This window comes from Schistocerca nitens, chromosome 2, assembly GCF_023898315.1.
Source record: "Schistocerca nitens isolate TAMUIC-IGC-003100 chromosome 2, iqSchNite1.1, whole genome shotgun sequence".
Lineage (NCBI taxonomy): Eukaryota > Metazoa > Arthropoda > Insecta > Orthoptera > Acrididae > Schistocerca > Schistocerca nitens.
The window spans coordinates 313,164,621-313,183,281 of NC_064615.1; the positions used below are offsets into that span (position 1 = coordinate 313,164,621).

The following is an 18,661-nucleotide window of genomic DNA, read 5'->3' on the forward strand; positions in this document are numbered from 1 at the left end:
GACTTAACATCTGTCGTCATCAGTCCCCTAGAACTTAGAACTATTTAAACCTAACTAACCTAAGGACATCACACACATCCATGCCCGAGGCAGGATTCGAACCTGTGACCGTAGAGGTCACGCGGTTCCAGACTGAAGCGCCTAGAACCGCACGGCCACACTGGCCGGCTGACTTACAAGTAATCAGGGTAACAAATACCCTGACAACAACAGCAACAAAAAACTTCCCCATAACAATTCAGACAGCAAGCTGGACATTTCAATAAATGTTAAAAGTCCTACCATATTCGGTTCATCGTCACCTGAAATAAACGACAGACTAGCTGGTAAAGTAACCAGCCTCGAATAGGCTAAGTAACTTGCACTGAATATAAAATACATTTTGTTGAAACGGCTGAAAAATAATTTGTTGTACATATAATTGTAAATAGCGAGCGTCAGTAAATTAATTCTTAACATTACCTCTAACCAAAAGCTACCCGCAGTGTTAAACTGTGTAGAAAAATTAAATATGAAGTGAGCAGTGATTCTGGTGCACCTAAGCGAGGTTCGTAACCAGTGCCTGCTCACCTTGTACGTAACTCTCAACTCACAAATCTGACAGTCAGTGCTGCCGCCAGTAATGTTTTTTTAGGCAATTTCTAACTACGCTTTATAGAAAACACTGTTTTTCTCTTTAAGTGGAAACGTGTTTGGGCAGATTACTATAGTTGGTAATGAATATCCATTTTTATACCTTTTCAGACATCCTTCATTCTCCAAATGATTTTCTATCAAAAATATAGCTAGTTAGTTAAATACATATTTCATGATTTATGTCACTGGTTGCCTGTCACATTCATATCCTTGTGATTGCTATGTTTGTCCTTCGATCAGTTGGTGAATACGTCGAAACGTAATACAGCAGTTCTCAGCAGTTGTGCACAAGACGTTTCAGAAGACAGTTTGCGTGCTGATAATAATGTGCACATAAAGCAAAAATTTTATATATGAAAATATCAGCAATCAAGTCTTCATGAGTGTATTCGCTTAAATGATTTTACTCAAGATACTCCACCAATGCGTGATTAACAAAAGTGCATTATACTCATAAGTTTAACTCACGTAGTGGGAAGAACTGTCATCACTTAACTGAACATTATTCATAGCTTGATTTTATCTTCTCCATCATGTCAACGGAGATGGTTATACCCGAAATTGTATGTATTTGAGGACAAAACGTTTTTGCTGTGTCACTGATATCGGTTTTATGTGTCGAGGTCATACCATCACTATAATGCAACATTACTTACATGGCAGCAGTTTCGCCACTCTCGTTCGATGTATGCGTTGACTATGTGGTTCGGTGAGAAAATTACAGAAGGTATTTGTTATATTCCTGACGAGTACTGTTACTTATATACCTTTCAGCTCTGCGAATACTGTATGAAAGAATACTTAAATTAATCTTGGTTTTTAATGTTGTGCTTTCGAGAGAGAGGGATGGGTGACCATAACTCCCGCCTATTTCATGTAAGACATTGTCGACCTAGTCAACAATGCCTGAAGTGAGGTAACAGCTTTTTCGATTTGCGGGAAAGAGTCCCGCGGGAGTGACCGTGCTGTACTGCTGTGTGCACACAGGAGCCGTGCGTAAATTAAGTTACTGCGGAAGCATAACAGCGAAGGAACTCGAAGTATGGAAGGCAGAACATATTTACGCCGTGATTTTTATGTGACACGAGCAACCATGCCAACATCTCCTATCACAGAAAACAGTATAAATTCACAAGACGGAATAGTCTACGGGCAGCCATAATATTTCTAATTTTAAAAAAGGGGTTACTAAGCAGAACAGTACCTTGTTTGGAAGTGAATGTTAGGTATGCTCTTATCACGTTCTCATGCCATAGTTTTATGATCTTAACTGACGATAAATGCAGTGTAATTGGACGTCATTTGCGCTTTTGAAGTACCCGTACCAGATAAGTGCAGGAGTGCAGGTTCGTTTCCGGGACTGATTAGGCGCCCGGCACCTTTTATTTACCAAATACAGGAAGAGACCTAATCGTAAGCAGGGCCTTTCCGTCTTTTGTTAAAACCAATTATTCACTGCGTAAGTTTTTACATTTGTAAAGAACGTCTCTCCCTAGTTTTAATACTTACTAGACTGTAATACATGTTCGCCTATCATTGATTTCTAGAACTCATTATTGTAGAAAGGACGTAACTAATAATAGAGGTAGACGGGGTATCCCAAGCGTTTTGGCCCAAAGTTAAACGGCTAGCAGTATATGCTAAACTCAGCACTTTGAGAAACGAAACTGATGGTTTTAGATGAATTTGTAGATTTTTACTGAAATAACAACACATACAGAGCAACAACTGAAGCTCATAGCAACTCCTGAAAGTAATGACCTTCAGTCTCAATTAGAACATAATCCAAAGAGAGAACTGAAACTTGGATTCAAAATCATTTGGCCTCACTCGTTGCACACACGTTTGTGATGGAAGCATAGTTGCTGCTCCATCAGGATTCACCATAGGGCGTTCTTCGATTTGTGCTTTTCACAGACATGTTGTTTTCTAATGAATCCTCTCTCACACAATCCAACATAATCTCATTAAATGCTACTGCAAGGAATATTATTTACCGATCAGCACGGTCATCATTCTGTAGAATAAACGAGGCAGTTTCTTGTACGTTTCTGTCTGTGACGATAAACTCCTTCCAGTTATTATGTTGCAATTGGTGAAACTTTTCGTTGTGCTTTCCGAGCGCTATAATGGACGTCCCAGGAGGAATGGTCAATATTCAGGAATATGACAGGAGCGATCATTCGAAATCAAAAAGTCAAGTAATTATGGGTTCTAAAATGCATGCCTTCAGAGCTATGAGCACTTGCTCAGTATGTGTGTTTCACAATAGCGAAGCTGAACAGCTACTCATAGCTCTTAAGGTATGCACTTCTAAACCATGTCTACTAGAGATTCTTTTTTGTTTTGGTCCATGATACCTTCTCCCAACATATGGAAAGCAAAGAGTCTGCAGTAGAAGAGATTTGTTTCACAGTATGGAAGATGAAGAAGTGCCCATAGCTCTTAAATTACGCATTTTAAAGAACTTGTATACGTACTTGACTTTTTGGCATTGAATGATGGTTCATGTCATATCCCTGAATATTGATCATTTCTCGTGGGACAGCCTGCATGTTACCGCACCATGCATCAAGTGCGCGTCTGCAAGTTCTTTGACAAACAAACCGCCTCCGTAGACTGATTGGAATGGTTCTAGACTCGGAGGTAGCTGGTGGTGGAAGAAATGTTGACACAAGCAGTTAGCCAGAAAGCAGACGAGGGAAGGTGGCATAAGTTTCCTTAATATAATACATTGTGCTAATGCCCTAGTTAAAATCCCATACTTGTTCGCTGTGTCTCATGAGGAGAGAGTATGTGACACTGTTAACAGAGAGCCGTGCGTTGGATGGGGCCGTTAAGACCGGTTGTCAACGTTGGTGCTATTCGACAGGAGTATGCTGTTTGCCGGCACCAGGTTTTACTCTGTCCTTTCCCACGACATCGTACAACGCAATCATGATACCACTCTATACACACACACACACACACACACACACACACACACACGTCACAATCACCTATGCTCGGCAGAGACATATAAGACACAACACCAATACAGAGAGTGGAAAGGGGTGATGATATACCGAAGAAGAAATTCCTACCCGATTAACGAACTGTTTAGGAAATAAAGGAGACGACTCACTTAAAGTCCGAACCGCTGCGTCTTCAACAGGTACGCAAAAGGTACAGAGCTTTACTTTGGTAGCTTTCGGAATGGAATTCCTTTCTCAAGCTGTAGGAGAAACATACACACAAACACACACACGCACATACTCACATGCACACGCCTGTCTCCCTACATTGTACTCATTCACTGCCAACCTGAAAAGTTTAAAGTTGTCCCAGCTAACGATATCTTATGACTTTCGTCTTTCCTTTCGATAAGCAGTCGTCGATTGCAAACAGAGGTTGTGGACATCATAGACAATTGTGATTTTGCTCTTAAGAGTAGTTCCATGAATGACGTTGTTGCATGAAATGGTTATGACACGTACGGAGTTTCCAGAACTGGTACACTTTTTTTATGTCTCATCTAGTGCCGCCAGAAATATTGATTACCAACCATTTTATTGTGTATCCATTTCTCTTTTAATATGTATTGTTAAACCGAGATCCTGGATATTTAAGCAGTTTTAACATCCATCCACAGAACTGTTAAACAACACCATCACCTCACAGTGGTTGGCTCTTTCCCTGTTTTTAATTAGCTGTCAACCCACCACTTGTACCAAGGTATGACGTTTTCCTGTTAGTTATTCTTTTGTTCAACACGTTATTGCGTGATTGTATCAGTTATTTTTTTACCGCTAAGAACGGCACCAACATGCTTGCAGACGAGCACACGACCATTGTGATTTTTGCTGTCCATTTTAATAAATCTATGAGCAACACTTGCCTCAGTCCACATTGCCAGGCCATTGTCCCACGAAAATGACTTGCGACGAAAGAATTTACTCTCGCTAACCGTTCATATTCTGAAAGGGCTCTGATAAGCATGCCGTTGGGTTCCTAGATACCAGTATGAACATCATCAAACCATTGCTTTCTCATACGCAAGTTGATCAAATGTATCCGTACACCTATTACCGGATATTAATACGGGATGTTTCCACACCTCGCCGTTATGGCGGCTTGAAATGTGCTAGAAATACTTTCAATGAACTGTCTGTCTGTGGTGGAACAGCAGTCCATTCTTCCTCAAGAAACGAAACTGTGAGGTTGGATGCTAAATCTGAAGTGAAGTGAAGTGTGGATTAAGATTAGGCAGGCCAGTCTGTTTCAGGAATATTATTTTCCACAACCCATTGCCTGACGTATGATGCTTTTTGACAGCGAGCATTGTCATATTGATACAATCATTGTCTCCGAACTGTTCCTCTGCAGTAACCAGTACACAATGGAGTAAAATATGTTGATATCCTTTTCTTAAGCACGATAAAGGGACCATAACTGAACCACCAAAAACACCCGCACATCCTAACATCACCTCCTTCATTCTTCACTGTGGGAACTACACGTAAAGGCAGGTAACATTGTCCAGATATTCGCCAAACCCAATTCCAGACCTTTCCATCGGACTGATAGAGGATGTAGTATGATTGGTCACTATAAATCACTCGTTTTCAATGATCCAGTGTCCAGTTGCGTAGCTTTCTACACCACAACAAGCGTCACGTAGCACTGACTACAGAAACGTGCGGCTTATAAGGAGCTGCTCGATTATTGTCTCTCATTCTTCTTAACTCCGTACGCACAGTCATTGTGCTAGCTGCAATGCTTTTGGCACTTGGAACTCATGAGCGATTCCTTCCTCTGATTTCATGCGATTTTTACAGCCACCCTCCGTAATGCTCGACGGTCCCTGTCTGTCAGTACACAAAATCTGGCGTGGCCTTAGTTTACCCGATTAGTCCATGTTTGAAGTGACTGAACTCTCGTGGACGATCGTTTCTGGTGTTACTACTTCGCTACTGACGACACAAGGCCACAGTACTCCCCGCTTTCTTTTCTACTGGTGCGTTCACCTCGCTTGATACTACTGGTCAAATCCATAATACATAGGCGTGTCCGGATACTTTTGATCAGGTTTGGGACACCCAATACACGGGTTAATATTTGGGAGTGTCGATACGGGTTGTTAACTGTGTGGTATGCTTTGTCGATTGTTCGTGATTGTCCTCCAGTGATTGGAGCTGTCGTGAACAGAAAACAGAAGGTGACACTTTCGCCAGAAGATTGAGCGCCGGCCCTCACCTTGGTCTTGAGACTGCGCTCATCGTCGAAGCCGACCCACTGGTCGCCGCGGTAGGCGAACGGCACCTGCTGCTCGTTGTCCCAGACGAGCGTGGTGTTGTCGTGGTGCAGGAAGTCGCACACCTCGTAGTAGGCCATGAAGCCCGCCTCGGCCGTGTAGCGGCCGGCCGCGCCGCCGCCAGACGCCGGCGCGCCGATGTCGAACTTGGAGGTGTCGACCAGCGTGAAGCTGCGTCCATACGTCGGCATGCCGATCAGCAGCTTCTCCTTGGGCGCGCCCTGCTTCACCCACTCGCGCGCGCTGAAGTCCTGCACAGCCACACCAACAACACCTATTGTTACACTACGTGCGTCTCACTCGCGTATCAAAGAGGAACACTAAATGTATAGCAATTCAATGGGATCTGCCCAAATGGATGCTAGAGGAACTACACTACTGGCCATTAAAATTGCTACACCAAGCAGATATGCAGATGATAAAGGGTATTCATTGGACAAATATATTATACAAGAACTGACGTGTGATTACATTTTCACGCAATTTGGGTGCATAGATCCTGAGAAACCAGTACCCAGAACAACCACCTCTGGCCGTAATAACGGCCTTGATACGCCTCTGGGCATTGAGTCAAACAGAACATTTTCTGTATCCAGAAAGGCCCGTACAGGACCTGTAACATGCGGTAGTGCATTATCCTATTGAAATGTAGGGTTTCGCAGGGATCGAATGAAGGGTAGAGCCACAGGTCGTAACTTATCTGAAATGTAACGTCCACTGTTCAAAGTGCCGTCAATGCGAACAAGAATTGACCGAGACGTGTAACCAATGGTACCCCATTACCATCACGCCGGGTGATACGCCACTATGGCGATGACGAATACACGCTTCCAATGTGCTTTCACCGCGATGTCGCCAAACACGGATGCGACCATCATAATGCTGTAAACAGAACCTGGATTCATCCGAAAAAATTACGTTTTGCCATTCGTGCACCCACGTTCGTCGTTGAGTACACCATCGCACGCGCTCCTGTCTGTGATGCAGCGTCAAGGGTAACCGCAGCCATGGTTTCCGAGCCCATAGTCCGTGCTGCTGCAAACGTCGTTGAACTGTTCGTGCAGATGGTTGTTGTCTTGCAAACGTCCACATCTGTTGACTCTGGGATAGAGAAGTGGCTGCACGATCCGTTACAGCCATCCGGATAAGATGCCTGTCATCTCGACTGATAGTGATACGAGGCCGTTGGGATCCAGCACGGCGTTCCGTATTACCCTCCTGAACCCACCGAGTGCATATTCTGCTAACAGTCATTGGATCTCGACGAACGCGAGCAGCAATGTCGCGATACGATAAACCGCAATCGTGATACGCTACAATCCGACCTTTATCAAAGTAGGAAACGTGATGGTACGCGTTTCTCTTCCTTACACGAGGCATCACAACAACGTTTCACCGGGCAACGCCGGTCAACTGCCGTTTGTGTATGAGAAATCGGTCTGAAACGTTCCTCATGTCAGCACGTTGTAGGTGTCGCCATTGGCGCCAACCTTGTGTGAATGCTCTGAAAAGCTAATCATTTGTATATCACAGCATCTTCTTCCTGTCGATTAAATCTCGCATCTGTAACACGTCATCTTTGTGGTGTAGCAGTTTTAATGGCCAGTAGTGTAATGCAAATCATAGGCACTGTAGTTTTTTGCCCTTTTTAGCACACAGGATAATTTAGAATTACTTGTTGACTACGATAAAAAAGTGCTTCTTGGTGGGGACAATGCCAAAGTAGGAAGATGCTTTTCTGAGACCCTATATCCCCCCCTCCCCCCCCCCCCCCCCCATAGGCTATACTCTTCCAGCAACAACGGAATGACACTAGCCAAGAAACTCAAGAGGCATGCGTTTCATAAAAAAATCATTTATAAGCCAATCTGGAAGTCACCTGACCAAAACACTCAGAATCATATTCACCACATATTACTGGATGCTAGACACAAAAGTGTTACTGAGTACATCAAATCTAGAAGACATAAATAGCATCAGACCACTACCTTGTGTTGACAACCATCTGTGAAAGGATAGAATGCTATGACTGCAGGAGAAGAGTAGCATACCGAAAAATAAACCCAGATGTACTTAGACAGGACCACGCAAAGGACAGGTATGCTACTGAAATTCGAAACAGTTTTACAGCCCTAGAAGAAAATGGTGTAGACTAATTATGGCCCAAGCACACGATTGCAGCCAGACACGCCGAAGATAAGGTGCTGAAACTATTGGAGAGAAGGAGGAGGAGCAGAGGATGGTTTAAAGATAGCTGTAGAGATTTACTAAAGAAGAGAAAAGTGGCCGAAATGTTATGCCTGACAAATGAAGAAGATGAAGACCCAAGTCCTAATTTCTTTCAATATCTTGTACATAAGTATCTACAAGAAAATCCTTCCATCAAATTAGAAAAAGTAAATATAACTGAATGTACAGGTCTACAAGTATCTCTATAAAGATTTGTTACAGATGGCGTTACAGATGGCCGTATCGTAGGTGCAACCACAACGGAGGGGTATCTGTTGAGAGGCCAGACAAACGTGTGGTTCCTGAAGAGGGGCAGCAGCCTTTTCAGTAGTTGCAGGGGCAACAGTCTGGATGATTGACTGATCTGGCCTTGTAACACTAACAAAATGGCCTTGCTGTTCTGGTACTGCGAACGGCTGGAAGCAAGGGGAAACTACAGCCGTAATTTTTACCGGGGGCATGCAGCTTTACTGTATGGTTAAATGATGATGGCGTCTTCTTAGGTAAAATATTCCGGAGGTAAAATAGTCCCCCATTCGGATCTCCAGGCGGGGACTACTCAGGAGGACGTTGTTATCAGGAGAACGAAAACTGGCGTTCTACGGATCGGAACGTGGAATGTCAGATCCCTTAATGGAGCAGGTAGGTTAGAAAATTTAAGAACGGAAATGGATAGGTTAAAGGTAAATATAGTGGGAATTAGTGAAATTCGGTGGCAGGAGGAACAAGAGTTTTGGTCAGGTGAAAACAGGATTATAAATACAAAATCAAATAGGGGTAATGAAGGAGTAGGTTTCGATAATGACTTAAAAAATAGGAGTGCGGGATAGTTACTACAAACAGCATAGTGAACGCATTATTGTGGCCAAGATAGACACAGAGCCCATGCCTACTACAGTATTACATGTTTATATGCCAACTAGCTCTGCAGATGATAAAGAAATTGATGAAATGTATGATGAGATAAAAGAAATTATTCATGTGGTGAAGGGAGACGAAAATTTAATAGTCATGGGTGACTGGAATTCGAGAGTAGGAAAAGGGAGAGAAGGAAACATAGTAAGTGAATATGCATAGGGGGTAAGAAAAGAAAGAGCAAGCCGCTTGGTTCAATTTTGCACAGAGTATAACTTAATCATAGCTAACACTTGGTTCAACAATCATAAAAGAAGGTTGTATACATGGAGGAATCCTGGAGATACTAGAAGGTATCAGATAGATTATATAAAGTTAAGACAGAGATTTAGGAACCAGGTTTTAAATTGTAAGACATTTCCAGGGGCAGATGTGGACTCTGACCACAATCTATTGGTTATGAACTGTAGATTAAAACTGAAGAAACTGCAAAAAGGTGGGGATTTAAGGAGGTGGGACCTGGATAAACTGACTAAACCAGAGGTTGTATAGAGTTTCAGGGAGGGGATAAGGGAACAATTGACAGGAAAGGGGGAAAGAAATACAGTAGAAGAAGAATGGGTAGCTTTGAGGGATGAAATAGTGAAGGCAGCAGAGGATCAAGTAGGTAAAAAGACGAGGGCTAGTAGAAATTCTTGGGTAACTGAAGAAATATTGAATTTTATTGATGAAAGGACAAAATACAAAAATGCAGTAAATGAAGCAGGCAAAAAGGAATACAAAAGTCTCAAAAATGATATCGACAGGAAGTGCAAAATAGCTAAGCAGGGATGTCTAGAGGACAAAAGTAAGGATGTAGAGGCTTATCTCACTAGGGGCAAGATAGATACTGCCTAAAGGAAAATTAAAGAGACCTTTGGAGAAAAGAGAGCCACTTGTATGAATATCAAGAGCTCAGATGGAAACCCAGTTCTAACCAAAGAAGGGAAAGCAGAAAGGTGGAAGGAGCATATAGAGGGTCTATACAAGGGCGATGAACTTGAGGACAATATGATGGAATTGGAAGAGGATGTGGATGAAGATAAAATGCGAGATACAATACTGCGTGAAGAGTTTGACAGAGCACCGAAATACCTGAGACAAAACTCTACCATCTGATGAGCAAGATGTATGAGACAAGCGAAATACTCTCAGACTTCAAGAAGAATGTGAAAATTACCGAATTATCAGTTTAATAAGTCACAGCTGCAAAATACTAACGCGAATTCTTTACAGACGAATGGAAAAACTGGTAGAAGCCGACATCGGGGAAGATAAGTTCGGATTCCGTAGAAAAGTTGGAACACGTGAGGCAATACTGAATACTGAAGGTGGCAGGGGTGAAATACAGGGAGCGAAAAGCTATTTACAATTTGTACTGAAACCAAATGGCAGTTATAAAAGTCGAGGGGCACGAAAGGGAAGCAGTGGTTGGGAAAGGAGTGAGACAGGGTTGTAGCCTCTCCCCAATGTCATTCAATCTGTACATTGAGCAAGCAGTAAAGGAAACAAAAGAAAAATTCGGAGTGGGTATTAAAATCCATGGAGAAGAAATAAAAACTTTGAGGTTCGCCGATGAAATTGTAATTCTGTCAGAGACAGCAAAGGACTTCGAAGAGCAGTTGAACGGAATGGACAGTGCCTTGAAAGGAGGATATAAGATGAACATCAACAAAAGCAAAACGAGGATAATGGAATGTAGACGAACTAAGTCGGGTGATGCTGAGGGAATTAGATTAGGAAATGAGACACTTAAAGTAGTGAAGGAGTTTTGCTATTTGGGGAGCAAAATAACTGATGATGGTCGAAGCAGAGAGGATATAAAATGTAGATTGGCAATGGCAAGGAAAGCGTTTCTGAAGAAGAGAAGTTTGTTAACATCGAGTATAGATTTAAGTGTCAGGAAGTCGTTTCTGAATGTATTTGTATGGAGTGTAGCCATGTATGGAATTGAAACATGGATAGTAAATAGTTTGGACAAGAAGGTAATAGAAGCTTTCGAAATGTGGTGCTACAGAAGAATGCTGATGATTAGAGGGGTAATCACATAACTAATGAGGAGGTATTGAATAGAATTGGGCAGAAGAGGAGTTTGTGGCACAACTTGACAAGAAGAAGGTCTCGGTTGGTAGGACATGTTCTGAGGCATCAGGGAATCACAGATTTAGCATCGGAGGGCAGCGTGGAGGGTAAAACTCGTAGAGGGAGACCAAGAGATGCATACACTAAGCAGATTCAGAAGGATGTATGTTGCAGTAAGTGCTGGGAGATGTTGAAGCTTGCTCAGGATAGAGTAGCATGGAGAGCTGCATCAAACCAGTCTCAGGACTGAAGACCACAACAACAACATTTTTATTATAACCTGAGCACCTCGCAACGGTCGAGGATAACATTTAAAACTGTGAATGAGACGTATATAAACCTTTTACTATTACGTGGATCAGGATTTCATTCTGTTGCCGTATGTAGACGTAAAAAATACAGTTGTTACGTTAGAAATGGCGATTACTTTATTGTGATCGAGTCCGAAAGGTCAACGTACATTGCACATCATTATAGTACTGTGTATTTAAACCGGGGACCTAGAAACGACGGAGAGGCTTTGTCCCGCCGTAGCCTCAGGCACATCATTATGTGTTTTTATTACTAGGAAATGTCCAACGTCCTGGGAAAAAAAGTCAGGAGTAGTTTTTGGCATTCACGATTATTACTGGGGACTGCTACAAAAACGACGAAACATCAGATGATTAAGATCATTGTGACGACAGTACGACGTACTTCGTGTTACAACTAGAAAAACGGAGGACGCATAATCATAGATCATTTTGCAATTTATTCATCATCCTGAAACTGATTTCAGTCCTGTCCGCTTTGTCCGAAGCAAGGCTACGCAGTTGTTAAGATCCTAAACTCGCACTGCTGAGCAAAGAGTTTTAAGTCATCTTCCAGTCATCCAGATTTAGATTTTATTTGATTTCTCGCAGTCTCTTAAGGCGATTATCAGATAGTTGATTAGAAATGAGGTCGCCATCTTCTTTCTCCATCCTGTACCGTCTCTAATTACATAGTTATCAACGGGGTCACAATCTTTTAAAGCTCTAATTTTCTCCATGCTTCCGGAAGTACCACTAAAGTATCAACATAAATTCAGTCAAATGATGTTAGCATTTAAATGTACACTTGCGGTGCGATACTGTAATGAATGTTACTTGTTACACACAGTGGAAGTTAGGAAGAAATGAAACTTAGGGTTGAATGTATTTATGCTGGAGAGGTAGCTCTGACTGGACACACATGGAGACGTGGGTCAGAAAAGGGTTCCGCCTTTCTGAAGAACCCATCTCGGAATTCTGCTGAAGTGATTTTGGGAAACCAAGGTAAACTAAATCTGGATCACTGGACGAGGATCTTAACCCTGATAATTCAGAATACGCGTTCAGTGCATTAATATCTGTGGGCAACGTTCGAAACGCACAGTGGAAATAACTAAACAGTCAGTGGGTAATGGATACGAATTTTTATAGTCTTTCTCAAGCAAAAACGAGCCATGGGTTTTTGTTCTACGGAAAACTGGTAGTTGTATTTTCATATTACCCAAACAGTATGTATTATTTTGTAAATTATTCATAGTATAAGCCCATGAGCAGCTTGAAGCGTGGAGTATTTTCGCTGATGTCATTTATATGAAAAGACTTATGAGACTGAATTTGTGAATCCTGTGTCAGTTCACCTATTTACAATGATTTTAGAACTGTAAATGTACATTCACTGGGTCATCCATCTCTACGTCAGTCTAAGGATTTAATAGCGATTACTTTTATTAAAGAGAGAAAAAAATTCTACGTGCAGTGTTGACCCACCCTGCTATAGTCAACACAACTTCAAATTAATACAGTATTAAAAAATAAAACATAAGAATTTAGGGGATATTCATCAAATACGTTAATAGTATATTAAAGTGTAGAGGAAGATACTTCGTAACACCGAATAAATCAATACTGAATACATACGACTAAACTACGTGAGATGAGTGCCATTAAATATATAGTATTAGTTTCCATCCCTGTACCGCAAAGAGCTTAGTGATTTTTTAAAAAATTATCAGTGTGAATGAAAATTGTTCTTAATCTGGTCAAAATATTTGACAGAAGAACGTTCTGATGTTACTCTGACATGAATGAACATTTTGTTTGATCCTCTACATCTCACAGTCAACTAACTTTATGAATTTATAACACTTCAAAGGTAATAATCATTTGTTTGGATGAGAAAAATCTGTACAAGGTTAAAAGATTATCAGCTTATCAGTGTAGTGGCTAAGAAATGGGTGTCGCGCTGCTGGTAGCCTTCAGAGAAGTTGACCAGCAAGAGGTACTCACGACGGTGAGCTTCTTCTGGTAGCTGGTGGCACTCTCCAGCGGGTACAGCGGGCTGTTGTGGCCCACCTGGCGCTCCCACTGCCCATGGAAGTCGTACGTCATCACGTTGATAAAGTCCAGGTACTTGGAGATCTCGGGCACATCGTACCTGGAAGGGAAATGGTCGCTCGCATTAATACATTTCACGGGGACTTGGAACTACGTACATGTACATTCATCGTGTTGAGGGACTATTTCTAAGAAGAATGAAATACGTTGTTCATCCAGGACATACACTTGACCAAACCTAGCTTGAAAATTCAATCAACCCCCCCCCCACCCAAATTATTAAGAAAAAATAGTTCAGATGGCTCTGAGCACTATGGGACTTAACTTCTGAGGTCATCAGTCCCCTAGAACTTAGAACTACTTAAACCTAGCCGCGCGGGATTAGCCGAGCGGTCTAGAGCGCTGCAGTCATGGACTGTGCGGCTGGTTCTGGTGGAGGTTCGAGTCCTCCCTCGGGCATGGGTGTGTGTGTTTGTCCTTAGGATAATTTAGGTTAAGTAGTGTGTAAGCTTAGGGACTGATGACCTTAACAGTTAAGTCCCATAAGATTTCACACTTACTAGAACATTTTTTGAACTTACACCTAACTAACCTAAGGACATCACACACATCCATACCTGAGGCAGGATTCGAACCTGCGACCGTAACGGTCGCGCGGTTCCTAGAACCGCTCGGAAATCATTAAGAAAATCCACAGTATGTCAAAACTACTCCAAACTACAAATCAGTAGAGGAGGCAGGCTAAATCCCGTAGCATTAACAGGAACATAAAAGACCCTCCCTTCAATCTATCGTCACTAACGCTAATTTTGCACGGAAGTCAGCTCCATCCCATATACATTGTTATCAAAAATTAAAGCAACAAACCGATATTTTTCTGTCTTTTGTCTAATTCACGGTACAATCAAGCAAAATGTCAACAGATGACAGATGTCCGTACAGTCGTGTTCTGCACGGAAGATGGCATTCCGGTTAACGGACAACTACATCGACGATGACGTCAGGGCAACTATCAAATGGGGTAATGTCTGCCGGATAATCCCACATCCACAATCGTTGTGTACACAGTCACAGACGGTGCAGTCTGGCACAGAAAAGACTCCTACCAGACTCTGCCGTAGAGGGCCGTAAGAAGAGTGGAAGCAGGACGGTCGCAAACTGATGTGGTCTGATGGCTTAATGTGAATCGTTCTGTTGTTTCTTGAATGTGACGACAAATTGTAGAGACCGAAAAAGTATCCCGAAAACTAGAGCAGGGCCGACCACGTTTGATATCAAAAAGAGAGGACCGTAAGGGCACGATGGTACCGTCTTAGTGCTGCACGACAACTGACATCTGACCTTGCATCATCCACTGGGCCTGTTGAATCGAGACAAATGATGTACAGAAGGCTTCGGCAGAGTAGCCTACATTGTCTGAAACCTTACGTACGTGTACCTCCGATGCATCTTCACAGAAGGGAACGTCTAGAGTGGAGTTGTCAGGCCGGCCGGTGTGGCCGAGCGGTTCTAGGCGATTCAGTCTGGAACCGCGCGACCGCTACGGTCGCAGGTTCGAATCCAGCCTCGGGCATGAATGTGTGTGATGTCCTTAGGTTAGTTAGGTTTAAGTAGTTCTAAGTTCTATGGGACTGATGACCTCCGATGTTAAGTCCCATAGTGCTCAGAGCCATTTTTTTTTGAGTTGTCAACATGCCCCTGCACGGTCAAACAGTGGACCAATGTTCATTTCGCAGACGAAACCTGACTTGGCCTGGAGAATGATTCTCGATGCATTCGCATCTGGAGCGAGCGCGGAACACGATTTTGGAATCCAAACATTGTGAAAAGAGACCGATCTTTAATGGCGTGGACAGGGAACACCTCATCATGAAAATGTACGGGTGAATTGGCAAGGTTTGACTGCTGTCAAGTATCGAGACGATATCTTGGGACCTCATGCGCGGTTCTTGCGAGGTGGCGTGCGTCCACACTTCGTATTGATGGACGATAATGCTCGATCTCATAGAGCACGTATGGTTGATGTTTACTTGGGAGCGGAAGATACTGCACACATGGCGTCACCTGCTCGCTCTCTCGATTTGAATCCCATAGAGGACGTCTGGGATGCACTAGGGAGACAGGATGTATCACCTTAGCGTCCACCAGCCAATATAGAAGACTTGTGAGCAGCTCTGCAGCAAGAATGGGAGTTACTGCCTCAACATGAGACTGATATCAGCACTCACAGCATGCGCCGTCGTTGTGAGTCCTGTATTGCTGCCAGAGATCGTAACACCCCATGCTGAGCACGATGAAAATTGTCGGAATGTATGTGAAAATCAGTTAAGTTGGAAAAAACGAAAAACATTTTTGTTTACCGTTTGCATATTGTAATTGTTTACTTTCTGTGTTCTTTACGTTGTTTATACAGTACTGTCACCTGTTTACACTGATCTGTAGCAAAATAAACGCAACCTTGCAAAATGTCCCTGTGTTGCTTTAATTTTGGACATCAGTGTAGTTACTTTTTCACTAAACGTTGGGGGAGATGAACTGTCATCCAGACTTGGGCATCAAATTGCCCTCCACTATCCGTGTCCTGTACCAGATCATACAGTTCGTCCCCTATCTCTGTCCTCTATCTTCTGCAATCTCAGTAATCTATAAAGCGCAACAAAAATAGACTCACTTCTACAAACCACGCAATTCCCCCCCCCCCCCAACCACCATTGCGACGCATAAGTTTGAAATTTGACTCAAGGGTGCGTACGACCTTCCTCGACAATGGTGCAGAAGCTGCGTACGACCTTCCTCGACAATGGTGCAGAAGCGTGGCGCTCTCCGACGTCACCCTGGGGCTTGGCTTGGAGACGCTTCAGACAGCAAGGTATCAATGACACACGCAAAAAATACACTCCTGGAAATTGAAATAAGAACACCGTGAATTCATTGTCCCAGGAAGGGGAAACTTTATTGACACATTCCTGGGGTCAGATACATCACATGATCACACTGACAGAACCACAGGCACATAGACACAGGCAACAGACCATGCACAATGTCGGCACTAGTACAGTGTATATCCACCCTTCGCAGCAATGCAGGCTGCTATTCTCCCATGGAGACGATCGTAGAGATGCTGGATGTAGTCCTGTGGAACGGCTTGCCATGCCATTTCCACCTGGCGCCTCAGTTGGACCAGCGTTCGTGCTGGACGTGCAGACCGCGTGAGACGACGCTTCATCCAGTCCCAAACATGCTCAATGGGGGACAGATCCGGAGATCTTGCTGGCCAGGGTAGTTGACTTACACCTTCTAGAGCACGTTGGGTGGCACGGGATACATGCGGACGTGCATTGTCCTGTTGGAACAGCAAGTTCCCTTGCCGGTCTAGGAATGGTAGAACGATGGGTTCGATGACGGTTTGGATGTACCGTGCACTATTCAGTGTCCCCTCGACGATCACCAGTGGTGTACGGCCAGTGTAGGAGATCGCTCCCCACACCATGATGCCGGGTGTTGGCCCTGTGTGCCTCGGTCGTATGCAGTCCTGATTGTGGCGCTCACCTGCACGGCGCCAAACACGCATACGACCATCATTGGCACCAAGGCAGAAGCGACTCTCATCGCTGAAGACGACACGTCTCCATTCGTCCCTCCATTCACGCCTGTCGCGACAGCACTGGAGGCGGGCTGCACGATGTTGGTGCGTGAGCGGAAGACGGCCTAACGGTGTGCGGGACCGTAGCCCAGCTTCATGGAGACGGTTGCGAATGGTCCTCGCCGATACCCCAGGAGCAACAGTGTCCCTAATTTGCTGGGAAGTGGCGGTGCGGTCCCCTACGGCTCTGCGTAGGATCCTACGGTCTTGGCGTGCATCCGTGCGTCGCTGCGGTCCGGTCCCAGGTCGACGGGCACGTGCACCTTCCGCCGACCACTGGCGACAACATCGATGTACTGTGGAGACCTCACGCCCCACGTGTTGAGCAATTCGGCGGTACGTCCACCCGGCCTCCCGCATGCCCACTATACGCCCTCGCTCAAAGTCCGTCAACTGCACATACGGTTCATGTCCACGCTGTCGCGGCATGCTACCAGTGTTAAAGACTGCGATGGAGCTCCATATGCCACGGCAAACTGGCTGACACTGACGGCGGCGGTGCACAAATGCTGCACAGCTAGCGCCATTCGACGGCCAACACCGCGGTTCCTGGTGTGTCCGCTGTGCCGTGCGTGTGATCATTGCTTGTACAGCCCTCTCGCAGTGTCCGGAGCAGGTATGGTGGGTCTGACACACCGGTGTCAATGTGTTCTTTTTTCCCTTTCCAGGAGTGTAAAAATAAAGAAAACATAGCTTACAAGTTCATAGGAGGTTTGATGAGGATTGATGATGTCACATTAGCGCCAAATTTAATCACAATTCTCCCCAACGCCACTGTGGACGTGTCGCACAATAGGAAGGACGTCACAATACCCTTACTCACACTTCACCCCTTCCTTTAACGTATCTGCAATGGAAGTCAGAACTGCGATAACCAGTTTCTTATCGTTGGCCGAGGAAAACATTTCAGACACACCGCCGTTCAGAAACTGCACGAAAAGGCCTCAGTGGATGCCATGAAGAGCGCGAATGATGCCACTCCTTTCCCTTGCGTATTGATTCCCACAGATTTCGTGGTCCAAGATGACAGTTCGCAGTGCGAAGAGTAACAGGAAGACGTTTTTGGTAACCCTTGACAGTGCTTACTCCCTCGGTCGTTTCAACCATTCCGCGAAGACGTTGTGGGGCTTCATCCCCACTGAAACCGATCTCACCACTTTGTATTGCAGCGCGACCGCAGTTTTTGCTTTTATGTACAGGTTAGAACGACTAGGGACTGTTCAAAACCGTTTAATGGATTCTGAACGTGATCAGAAGCATCATAGGATTATTACGCTTTTTCGGCCCTCCGTTCCCTTCTGTGGTGCGATAAGAGCAGAGTTCAACATTACCGTGTGCCTGAATAGAATGTCAAAGGATCCCTCTAAGACACCACTCACCTTCCCCCCCTACCCCAGTTCGGCGACATCCTCAGTGCCACTCACACACCTTTGTAGAGCAAGTTGCAAATGTACCTGTCAGAAATTTCGACACTGACTCAGTCTGGCGGATGCTCTAGCGCTTGAGGGATAGGCAACCGCTTCGACACGTGCGATGGCG

At 44.2% G+C, this 18,661-nt stretch overlaps 1 protein-coding gene across 1 annotated transcript in view; it reads right to left on the bottom strand.

Annotated features, from left to right (window-relative positions):
• Window positions 1-18,661, bottom strand: part of LOC126236082 (probable chitinase 10) — a 390,810-nt gene that overhangs the window by 10,700 nt on the left and 361,449 nt on the right. The window contains exons 13-14 of the mRNA XM_049945145.1: window positions 13,432-13,579; window positions 5,872-6,180 (exon numbers count right to left, since the gene is read on the bottom strand). Coding sequence (XP_049801102.1) covers window positions 5,872-6,180; window positions 13,432-13,579 — 457 coding nt within the window. The remainder of the gene's footprint in view (window positions 1-5,871; window positions 6,181-13,431; window positions 13,580-18,661) is intronic.